The sequence below is a fragment of the Euprymna scolopes genome, chromosome 42, assembly GCF_053919585.1.
Source record: "Euprymna scolopes isolate OS-2025 chromosome 42, ASM5391958v1, whole genome shotgun sequence".
In the NCBI taxonomy this organism is placed as follows: Eukaryota; Metazoa; Mollusca; class Cephalopoda; order Sepiida; family Sepiolidae; genus Euprymna; species Euprymna scolopes.
The window spans coordinates 43,806,183-43,818,682 of NC_136523.1; the positions used below are offsets into that span (position 1 = coordinate 43,806,183).

Here is a 12,500-nt window from a genome sequence, read left to right on the forward strand (position 1 = left end):
GATTTCGTTCCCTATGGACTCGAAAATAGCTGGGTCGATTTTTATGAAATTTTAACACATAGGTACTTTATGTGTCTAGCAGTGTTCTTAGATAGGTTTCGTATCTGAATGTCTTCGATAAGTATCGATAATCGAAAAAATCCAATGAAAAAAAGAACAGGCGATTTTGATCAAAGTTAACACCTTACACAGCCTAACATCACAAGTACATTTGAGAAGTTTTATTACCACACAAGCAGAAAGGCCCAACATATAAAATCAACAGTAGGTTCTTTGATAGGAAAGGGTCACATTCAAAATGAATGCTTCTGTTTACACAATTTCACATTGATACTTGACTTTTTCATTTTAAACTTAAATTCAAATCATTATCACCGCACAACCAGTAATGCCAGATATATAAAATCAACAGTAGGTTCTTTGATATGACAAGAGTGTTTTTGAAATGAATGTGTGGTCCTGGATATGACCTTAAACTATATCCGATGGTGAGAGCCCCAGCTTTGCAGGCCTTAGGGAGTGTGGAGCCACCCTTTAATTGCCATTGCTCCCAGGTCCACTCTGACCCGGAGTGGTAGCACCTGTTAGGGTCCCAACTATGGGTTAAATAGAATACGACTTAAAAAACAAATATACTATATTAAAAAATAGTTCTTCAAAATCACCAGATTCGGCATTAAATAACCTGAAAAGGGTTGATATGCCGTAAAACAAAACAACCAACCAACCAAAAAAATAAAATTAATGTTTCTGTTTATAGCACAATTGAAGCATGATACTTGACTTTTGCATTTTAAATTTTAATTCAAGGTATTATAAAAAAATGATTGCATAAAATCAACAGTAGGTTCTCTACAGTGCAATGTAGACTACAATATATGTTGAACTTAGTCACCGCAAGAGGCATGTGAAGCTTCCTTCAGGTGCATCGTGATAGGTCCCCAATTAGAGGAGGCAATCAATCAATTTGATTGGAAGATGGGTGATTTCATCGATTTCGATGACAATAAAAATATGGGAGTGTGAAACATTCGTTGATCATTATTCAATCCCGGGCAACATCGAGTCAACCTGCTAGTTTTTTTTTTTTTTTTTTTACAAAGCTTTTAATGTGGACCAGAAAGAAATTTCTTGCTTGAAAAGATTTCGCCAGGGATTTTTTCCTCAGCCCCCAAAACAACAGATTCTAGACCATTCTTGTAATGAATTGTTCCCTGTAGATTGCGGTGTTATGCTGTGATTGTGTCCAGTTCTAGGCGGTCCATGCTCCCAGGCTTTGTTTTCTCGGAGAAGGGGTTAGTTTATTGCTAAGGCATCTCTACTAGGGAATGCATATGGGGCTTCCCAGGCATCTTTTGCAGGGTCAGAGTGCACCTATCTGGGGGGAGGGGGGTACTGACTTTTCAATCCTGCTTTCCAATCCTTGTGTCACATTTCTCAGTGTGGGAGATAAATAAGTACCTTCAAGATTAAATACAAATAGGTCAAGTATTATGATTCATTTGTAGCTCTAAAACAAAACGTGGATTCTTGTACGCGCCCCTGTCCTATCAAAGCACCGTTTTTGCATATGGAAAATTGCCAACTGTCCCTTCCCCTTCCCCCGCATTGATGACGCCGTGCAGATAGACTGAAATATCAGCTGAGGAAAGACGAGCAGTCACACTAGCAAATGCAATCAGCAGCAGCTGCAGCTGTGGTGGGTAGTGGTGGGAGGAGTGAGTAACAACGGGAATAGGGAGAGGCAATGATATATTAGAGAGAGAGAGAGAGAGAGAGAGAGAGAGAGAGAGAAACTGCAAAAAGGAGGGGGTAGAAGAGAGAAGGGGAGAGTTTACTGCAAATATTTTTATTTATTGTACCTGCTTCCCACCGCACCAAGGTTAAATATGGGGGTGGTATGAAATAAGCTCCCCAGGGAGGCTAGAACTCTATAAAAGTAACAGATTTGTCCAGTCCAGTGTTCTTATTAATTTTCCTCCCTTTGAGGGCAGATTAAGACAAAAAGTTGGTTTTAATATGGGGGAATCCAGCAACCCTCATTAGTAAAGGGCACTTTAAAGTTGCCTCAGTCTAGAAGGATTTATTTTTCACTGAGCCAAGACAAAAAAGATATAGTGCAGTATCCAAACAGATACTATATTTTGCAATATTTATCTTATATTCTATAAAAGTGAGAATGTGTGTCTGTGAGGAACTTTCTCAGCCTATATACTCTACAAGTTTTTAATCTACAGACTTGAAATTTGTTATATAGGTTATTCAGACACGTGGAAAACTTAATCCGTTTTCATCTGGAACAAAAAAGCCTTCTAAGGGGTCACAATTGAAAAATTGGTACGTGGAAGACCACTGGATTTTTCTCTGTTTCCAACTGTTTCACGACTGTGCATGCGCAGTCGTGAAATATTACAGCTTACTTATGTAAAGTATGAGTTGGTGTGAAAACACAGCTTAAAAGTCATCTCAAGCTAGTCTAATGGTTATTGTACTTGACTCACTGTCTTTAGGTTTTGGTTTCGATCCCAGCTCGAGTATTTTTTTTTCCTACAAGAAATGAAGTGTTTAGAAAAAACATAATACTCACATGTATATGACTCAGTTTCTTTCGTTTTTTCTTTACAACATTGTTTGTTTTTTAAATGAATTTAGCATTACATTTAATGTCTACGGTAGTTCAGTGCGTATTCAATGAGTATTCTGCATTAATTAAGTTATAATATTTATTCACTGGGCAATGTGCATATATACGGTATAATCACGTTGACACACCGGTTCCCTTCAGATCACCAAAGTTAAGCAATGTTGAGCCTGGTCATTACTAAATTGGGTGATCAATTTGGGAAGCCTAGGTGCTGTATGTAGGAGGACGTCGACACCTCCCTGCAAAAAGTTGCAAAAACTTAACATCGTCATCTCCCCTAACGGGGATATACATGTGACTGGGGACCGCTTGTGAATTTCATACTCCCATGAAACTTCCTCCTTCGCAGGAAGCCGGTTAAACTCTGAATAGGGTTGGTGCTGGCTGCACACACACACACACACACACACACACACATACACTGGGAAATGCTGGACGCCCTGCTAGTCTATATATCTATGAAAGTGAAATTGTCTGTGTGTGTGTGTGTGTGTGTGTGTGTCTGTCTGTCTGTGTGTGGGTGTCTGTGTATATGTATGTGTGTGTGTGTCTGTGTGTGTGTGTGTGTGTGTCTGTGTGTGTGTCTGTGTACGTACATTTCCCTACCAAACTACTCTGTCAATTTTCAGTCTACAGACTCAAGATTTGACATAAGGAGTATTGAGACTTGGGAAAATCTTTTTAACCCGTTTTCGGCCAGAAATTTGGTTGTCAAGAGGTCAAAGTTCAACGATTTGACCTTTGAAAACTCTACTAAACTCCTCTGCCAACTTTGGGTCTAAACACCACCACCGCCCCCTGCCCAATGTAAACATAATTTTTTGTGAAATGGTAAATGTCGGCATATTACTTACGGAAAAACCTGCAGAACCATCTGTTAATGGAATCCCCTCCCCCCCCATAAAAAGAACGAAAAGCATAAAAATGTGTTTGGTGATTATGTTTTGGTAAACCGCTCGTGAAAACGTTTTTTAGATCAATTAAAAAGCATTACCACTACATAAGACAAAAAAAAAAAAATAAATAAATGAATAAACCACATTTTTTTAAACTTTATTTGAAATGATCGCTTAACGATTCCTACACGATATGATAAGACACCCCACTACGCCCGTTCGCACGCAAACGTATCATGTAAGAAAAACACTACCGACGGCGGTGAAATGGCACAAAATAGTCCTAAGGTCTGGGGGTTCATACCATGCAAACGGTAAATTTGCGACGGGTTTGATTATCAGATTCGTTGTCAGCGACCTTGAATACCCCTACAAACCAAATTGGAGTGATCGATCTTCTGTTGTAGTGTAAGGTAACATTTACCTTTATATATATATATATATATATATATATATATATATATATATATATATATATATATATATATATGGCCATCAATAATTGTGGGCTTTTCAGCCTTTTATCATATTTTTATTTTAAAATACTTTTATAACGCGTTTCAAGCTTTGTTTCGCTCTCTTCAGATATTTTCGTAAAAGGTTGTTTTTTTTTTTTAAATGAGAGTTTGAAATGCTATTTTTATATCTGCTGATACTAAATGTGTTTTTCAGAGTGATGTGGTTTCAGACATTCTGTCCCCAACAGGAAGTGTTGGTAGTGTCTAGTCAGAGTTAAGTTCAAAGAGGGGGCTTTTGGTCCATTTGGTGAAGGTTTTTATGTTTTTTTATGACTTTCTTGAAACGCGTTATAAACATATTTTAAAATAAAAATATGATAAAACCCACAATTGTTGATGGCTACACCCTTTTAAATATATATATATATCGTTATTTCCATGGCAGGTGCTCGTCTGAACTCCAATCTCTGGTCCCCCCTCGCCAATTATTTAACTGATTTTCTGTTATTTCTATTAACATGAGTTCTATCTCTAATACCGTAGCGAGGCAAAGCTGGATATAATCTACTTATAATTTCAGAATCTTGTAGGTTATTTTTTTTTTAACTTTACTATTCAACCCATATGGGTAAATTACTCGCAATTTTAAATTATGTCGTCTTCCTTATCCTGACGCATCATTAGGATATCGTTATCTACATTACTAGACTATTATATCCATTACTTTAAAATTTTTCAATTATTTGTATAGAAAAAGACGACTGACTACAGGTTTCTTTAAAATGTTTACCAACATGAATACATCCCTTAGTGCTAGTCCCATGCAAATTCATGCGTTTATTTAGAGGCATTACAGTTTCCCCTACGTATTGTAAATTACAGTTTTTACAGGACAACAGGTAGACCAAATTTTGGGACCTACATGACAAATCTTCTTTAGAATGATTTATAACAGAATAACAGAATAAATTTTATTAGTCACATTTGACTTATATTCTTTCGATGTTATAAGAATATTACAAGTTTTACATAAGGGTGCTCCTTGTGGAGCACACTTAAAATTATTATCGGCCGAACAAGTCCCATTTGCCACTTTGAAAGAAGGAGTTCCTACTTCTATATTACTAATGACAACAGCTTGACCATGTCGAGACATCTCCGACCTCCTTGGGTGGTAAGCCCTAGGGGAACTCATTAGTTCTATATATATAGCATGTCAGAAAGCGATGAAAGAAATCGAATAAAGTGCTTGATTGCAAATGTGAGAGCTGAAAATACAAATATTTATTTAAAAACTATATATATATATATATATATATATATATATATATATATATATATATATATATATATATATATATATATATATACGTTTTATTTTTTATTTCCGTATTTTTCTGTTAAAGTTACATTATTGTTTGTACCCGGACGAGTAGCTGAAACAATAATGTAACTTTAACCAGAAAAATAAGGTAATAAAAATAAAACGCATATTTGCTCTACAACAGTATTGAGCACTTTCTTCAGGTTTTTATTAATTACCATTTCTACTATATATATATATATAATTACGTTGACACACAGGTTCTCGTCAAATCACTGAAGTTAAACAACGTTGAGCCTGGCTAGTACCAGATGGGTGACCATTTGGGAATTTTAGGTGTTGTATATACTTCCTGCTCATATGGCCATTTTTTTCAGTCGTCCTAAACCTCCTCTTGCCACAAAAATTTCACGTGCAGGCACCCTTACGGTGGGTATCCACAGCCTTTCAAGACTGAAGGAAGCCTATATATATATGTATATATATATATATATATATATATATATATATATATATATATATATATATATATAATTATTTACTATAATGATTATTAAATTATCAAATATTAAATACCTACAGGCACTAGTGTTTCATCCTTTCGGGAATCATCAGCATGATTAACACCATTAGATAGATTCGAACCCAACAACAGAAGCCATCCCTGCCAAGACGCTTATCCATTCAGCTACTGTTAACTGCGAGAAATGCTGTTGAAATTTAAACATTTATTTTTTTAAATGTTTTTTAATGTCTGTCAGAGTGATCATCTAATCATTATATGATGATCTGTATATTAGAGCTAAATTTTTTTTTTTTACATGGTGGTCACCACTTATCAAGGCCCGGAAGCCACTCAGGGATAAGGGTTATTGCAAGTACAGTACGTTAGTGTGGAGATTTGATGAAGTGTTTACTTAAGGGGGCGGTTCATTAGGAATTTGTTAACGTTGAACTTGAAGACATTCAGGTTGTAGTCAGGTAGGAAGCAGGCAGACAGAACAGAGTTCCACAGGCGTGCAGTTCTAAGAAAGAAGCTTTGTTCATGGAATCTACGTTTTGGTTTAGGCACAGATAAAGAGTGAGGGAAATTTTTCACAGTGGATTCAGCTAGACGGGTGTTTTTCATGAAAGATTGGCGAGGGGAGACCAGAGATTGGAGTTCAGACGAGCACTTGCCATGGAAATAACGATAAAACAAGGATAGGCTCGCAACGTCTCTTCTGTGTGAGAGAGATTGCAGGGTAGAAAAAAGGGCACCCCCCACTAAGCCACAAAGTCTATTTTGTACTCTGTCAAGGCAGGATAGGTTGTTTTTAGCAGCTCCTGCCCAGATATGGCAGCAGTATTCCATCCTGGACAGACTTTAATTCAACTAAATGTGCTCAACGATAAGAAACAACTTTCTTAAAGTGGCTGACATAATTATTTACTACAATAATTATTAAATATAATATATATGTAATATATATATATATATATATATATATATATATATATATAGTTTCCACAGTCGGTTTTTGCTGCAGTTTGCTTGATCTGTGTTACTTAATAGAATTTCTTGTGTGTGGAGAGTTTGCTCAGTTGGCAGAGTGCTTGCCTCACATGCAAGAGGCTTGGATCTCGAATCCCGGGTTCAGATATGTCTAACTAATGAGCCCAAATGAGGGCGAAACTCGAGTCTTAGACTTCCAGTTTGTTGGCTGACATGGCTCTTGTAGACTGCGACGTTGTTTGGCTGTGGAAATAATTATATAATCGCTCACATTCTGAATATATATATATATATATATATATATATATATATATATAAAGTTGGTGCAAAAATAATGTTTTATATACACTCGTGAGCAAAAAAAAAAAATGGGCCAAACAAATTTTATACATTTTATTGCACTAAAAGCTATATTGAACAAAGAACAATTGAAAAAGGAAACTTAAATGAGACTAATAACACAGAACAAGACATTTACTTTAATAAATGCTTAGGATGGAACCGCATTCCCTTTTGATTTCTTTAAAAGATCAATCCTTTTAGACATGCTCTCAACCAAAGTGGAACACTGTGAAGAGGAGATGCTATTCCATTTGCTTTGCACAGCTTCCCACAGTTTGTCATTGTTCAAAAAAGTTCTTCCATCCAATGCACGATATATTATGGACCAAATATTCTCAATTGGATTTAAATAGGGGCTTTGACCTGGACAAAATATCACATTAATCGAATTATCAGAAAACCATTTTTTGTGACTTTAGCAGTGTGTGCAGGGGGCATTATCATATTGAAAAATAATGTTCTGAGATATTCCCAGCTTCTGGATACGTGGTAACAGTCCTGTTTCTAATATTCAAATGTATTCCTTTGCATTGATTGATTCTCACATCTAATAAGTTCCCCAACTCCTGCTGCAGTAAAAGTTCCCCATACCATTATCTCTCCATTCTCGTGTTTAACTGTCGTTTTCATGCAACTTGGTGAAAATCTTTCTCCAGTTCTTCGATTGCACCATTGGGAGCATTGGGAGTATCAATAACAAGACAAAATCTTGATTCATCTGACCAGAAAACATTTCTGAACCAGTCTGTATCTTTCTTGCCATAATACGAGAAGAATCTCTTTCTATCATTGATGTTCTTCTTAGATAAAAATGGCTTCTTTGCACACCTTTTAGAAGAAAATCACATTTCTTTCATTCGTCTAGATATTGTATATCTAGAAAGAGAATTTCCAACACCTGCTTTGAATTCTTTGCTATGGTCAACACAATTTTGATTTCAGTCCTTCAAAACAGTTAATTTAAGCATGTGGTCGTCCTTCAAAGTGAATGCTCTAGGGCGACCAAATCCAGATTTCCCTTTTATCAAACATTCGACTTCGAACCTTTGACCAATTCGCTTCACAACAGAAAGAGATGTTTTCACTTTTTCTTTTTTTCAAATATAAAAAATCTGCTTGTAAGTCATTTTGGACTGCCTTAATCCTGCATTTCGGTTTTTTATATCCTCGCCAAGATGCGGTCTTACCATTTTTAGGATTAATTTTTCCACTTATTATTATATGCTATAATAATAATGATCTGCAAAATAGAAATTTTCAGTTAAAATTAACAAAAATTCATGAAAAAATATCGAAAAAGCGATTTCTTTCACTCTTGGCCCATTTTTTTTTTTTTTTTTTTTTGCTCATGAGCATATACACAGTTGAATGTCAAAAAACGACATTATTTGTGCACCAACCTAATATATATATATATATATATATATATATATATATATATATATATATTAATTTTTATAAATATCTAAAGTTTACAAAAAGCATTTTTGTAAATAAAACTGTTTCATAGATTGAAGGATTAGTGCAAACACTAGAGGAGCATAATTCTTTTCTTTCATTTCTTACAGAGGTTGTACACTAGTGCATTATATTCTTTCATGTTTTACGGAGAAAACATAACAATCATCTGATGTCTCTTCCCTCCTCTTCCCCCTTCCCTAAAAAATTAATGGAGGTCAAAGTGCAGCAAGCAATGAAGGAAATTAATGATTTCATTGACCTTTTCGACGTGAAGAATGAGGTCAAGTGGGTGGCCAAAAAGCCATAAAGGACACATTCTTGCAGTTTATGTGCCATTTTCTGGAACGAATCAAAGCTTAATTATCAAAGTGCTCCGTCTCCACCCCCCCCCCCCAAAAAAAAAAGAAAGAAATATAACTTTGCCTTTTTTTTTTTTTTTTTTTTTTGTGAAGTTACTTATTTATTTTTCAACATATATTTGAACGGGAATGCTGCAGTCAAAAGTTGATATGACTAAATCCACACGACAAAACCTGACCCAGCCATTTGCAAATGTGGAGAGGAGGACCATACGATGCCGCACTGCTTCAATCAGTTGCTTTTAAAATTTCAGAAGTTGGAGTAAAATCTTTTAAAATTTCAGGAGTCGGCATTAACCCTTTCAAAATTATAAAAGTCAGAGCCAAACTATTAAAAAATTCAGAAGTTAGAGCCAAACTATTTAAAATTTCAGAAATTGGAGTAAAATCTTTTAAAATTACAGGAGTCAAGGCTAAACCTTTTAAAATTTCAAAATACAGAGCCAAACTATTCAAAATGTCAGGAATTGGAGTAAAATCTTTTAAAATTTCAGAAATTGGAAACTGAATTAGAATCAATTATTTGCACCACCGACTGATTGTTGAGCTTGTTTGTTTGTTTGCTTGTTTTTGTTTGTTTGTTTTTGTTTGTTTGTTTGTTTGTTTGTTTGTTTTTGTTTGTTTGTTTGTTTTTGGTCTGTTTGTGTGTTTGTTTTGTTTGTTTGTTTGTTTGTTTTGTTTGTTTGTTTTTGTTTGTTTGTTTGTTTGTTTGTTTTTGTTTGTTTGTTTGTTTGTTTGTTTTTGTTTGTTTGTTTGTTTGTTTGTTTTTGTTTGTTTGTTTTTGGTTTGTTTGTGCGTTTGTTTTGCTTGTTTGTTTATTTATTTTGTTTGTTTGTTTGTTTTTATCATCATTCGTGATAATTTTTGTTAGCATTTGTTTCCCCGATATTTTTCTATTTAGAATTCTCTCCAGAAGGATATTGAATACTTACTAGATGGACCATATGAAGATTGCCAACATCCCTAAGCGAAAGTGTTTCTGTGGAACCCACTGGATTTGAACTTGGTTGTTGTTGTTTTTAACCATCTGGTTCATTCATTTTGAATGACTTTTTGTTGGCATCCATTTCACTAATATCTTTCCAGTTGGAATTCTTCTTAGAAAGATATTCAGTATTTATAGGAGGCACACATGTGAGTTGCCAATAACCCTAAGTGAATTTTTTTTTTTTGTTTTTTGTGGAACAAACTGGATTCAAACTTGATGCACCCAGGTTGTCAATCTGTGTTGCCCACCACTTAGCTATCGTCATCTCCCGTGGTTGATGCTGGGTAGATATTGAACCGGGCCTCCAGTTCATGCTCTAAGCAGATGTTTTGCTTGCAATAAAAACAAGAATTAAATTTTAAGATACCTTCTGATTCGTCGGGGGTGTCCTTCAATGTTTTGTATCCAAATTGTTCACCGGGAGATGAAGAAGAATAAGATTTAGTTTCCCCATTGGAAATAGATGATCCAGGCTGAATTGGCTGGAGCTCCTCGTCTTGAGACTCCATGATTGGCAAAAGTACACCCCTGATAAGTTATTTTTGTTGTTCTCTGTAATAAATTGAAATAAATAAATAAATAAAATAAAATGAACAAATAAAATAAATAAAATAAAAAATAAAATAAAATAAATTGAAGCAAGCCAGTTAAAGAGGTGTTCGACTGGCAGGCAGTTCTAGAGTAGTTTTGTTCATGGAATCTGCATTTAGATTTATGCACAGATAGAGAGTGAGAGAAATTTTTGATAGTGGTTGTAGCTAGTCGAGTGTCTTTTGTAAAAGTTTGGCAAAAGAGGTGACTATAGATTGGAACTCAGACGAAAACTTGCCATGAAAATAATGACAGAGCAGAGAAAGGCTTGCATCATCTCTCCTGTGGGAAAGACGTTGTAGGGGAGAAAAAAAGGCATCACCTACTAGGTTATGAAAAAAGACATCACCTACTAGGTTACGAAAAAAAAGCATCACCTACTAGGTTCCGAAAAAAGGCCATCACCTACTAGGTTACAAAAAAAGGCATAACCTACTAGGTTACGAAAAAAGGCGTCACCTACTAGGTTACGAAAAAAAGGCATCACCTACTAGGTTACGAAAAAGGGCATCACCTACTAGGTTATGAAAAAAGGCATCACCAACTAGGTTACGAAAAAAGGCACAACCTACTAGGTTACGAAAAAAGGCATCACCTACTAGGTTACGAAAAAAGGCACCACCTACTAGGTTACGAAAAAAGGGCATCACCTACTAGGTTACGAAAAAAAGGCATCACCAACTAGGTTACGAAAAAAGGCATCACCTACTAGGTTACAAAAAAAGGGCATCACCTACTAGGTTACGAAAAAAGGCATCACCTACTAGGTTACGAAAAAAGGGCATCACCTACTAGGTTACGAAAAAGGTCATCACCTACTAGGTTACGAAAAAAGGGCATCACCTACTAGGTTACGAAAAAAGGGCATCACCTACTAGGTTACGAAAAAGGGCATCACCTACTAGGTTACAAAAAAAGGCATCACCTACTAGGTTACGAAAAAGGGCATCACCTACTAGGTTACGAAAAAAGGGCATCACCTACTAGGTTACGAAAAAAGGGCAACCATTTTTCCAGCAATATTGGCAACAGATTTGATGTATGTGTTCCATTTTAGATCTGGAATGAAGGTCAGTCCCAAAAGCTTGTCAAGAGATGGTTCTTCCCCAAGACAAGAGCCATTCATTTCCATTGGGGCGTAATGGGGGGGGGGGTCAGACAATCATCCATATAGAGTACTAATTCGCTGTATCACAGCTCATTAGTGCAGCTAGACTAGCAACTACCTCAAGCAAGGTTTGAAACTCGACCGCTTAGGAGGCGACAGTCAGTACCTTTTAAGACTCGGCTGCTGCTTAAAATACACTAGTTGCAGTATGTTTATCACTTTCCAATATGCTGAACCAAAGATAGGGAGGATTTATAGTCATCCACATACAGAATTGTTTCGCTTTATCACAACTCATCAGTGCAGTTAGATTAGTAACTACTTCAAACCAGGTTTGAAACTCAACTGACTGGGCATGCGATAATAAACTGTTATTTCTACATATAGGATAGAAAGGCACTATGCCTCTGACAAGCTTACAGGGAAAATAAGCCTGGTCCTGGTGTTACCACAGGCAACAACAAAACCATGAAAAAATCACAATAAACATATGAAAACCGTGGGGCTCAGAAGAAAGATCTGACGTCATTATCACCAGAGACTCCTTTGATAGACAATATGGGTGAATGTCGGCCTTTCTCATTTCAGGTATCAGAAGATGAGCTAATCTTGCTACAGGTATGTAGGTAGGTGGTTAGATAGGAATGTAGGTAGTTAGGCCTTCGCAACATTATTTAATATATCGAGTCTATTTTGCATATTTTTCTTTTTGTGCGCGTGTGTGTTAGGGTTAGGGTTAGGGTTAGTGTGTGTGGATAAATTTGATTGTCTGTACAATTTATAACTTAAGGTATGACTCAGAAGAAAGTTGTTGAACTGGATTTCCAACTAATT

General features: G+C 35.8%; 1 protein-coding gene across 2 annotated transcripts in view; it reads right to left on the reverse strand.

The window, feature by feature from the left end:
• The window catches only part of LOC145267059 (neprilysin-3-like), a 149,919-nt gene that overhangs the window by 106,651 nt on the left and 30,768 nt on the right, over positions 1-12,500 (reverse strand). For both annotated transcript variants that reach the window (XM_080123011.1, XM_080123013.1), the window contains exon 2: positions 10,335-10,519. In XM_080123011.1, the coding sequence (XP_079979137.1) occupies positions 10,335-10,476 (142 nt within the window). In that variant the 5' untranslated portion in view covers positions 10,477-10,519. The remainder of the gene's footprint in view (positions 1-10,334; positions 10,520-12,500) is intronic.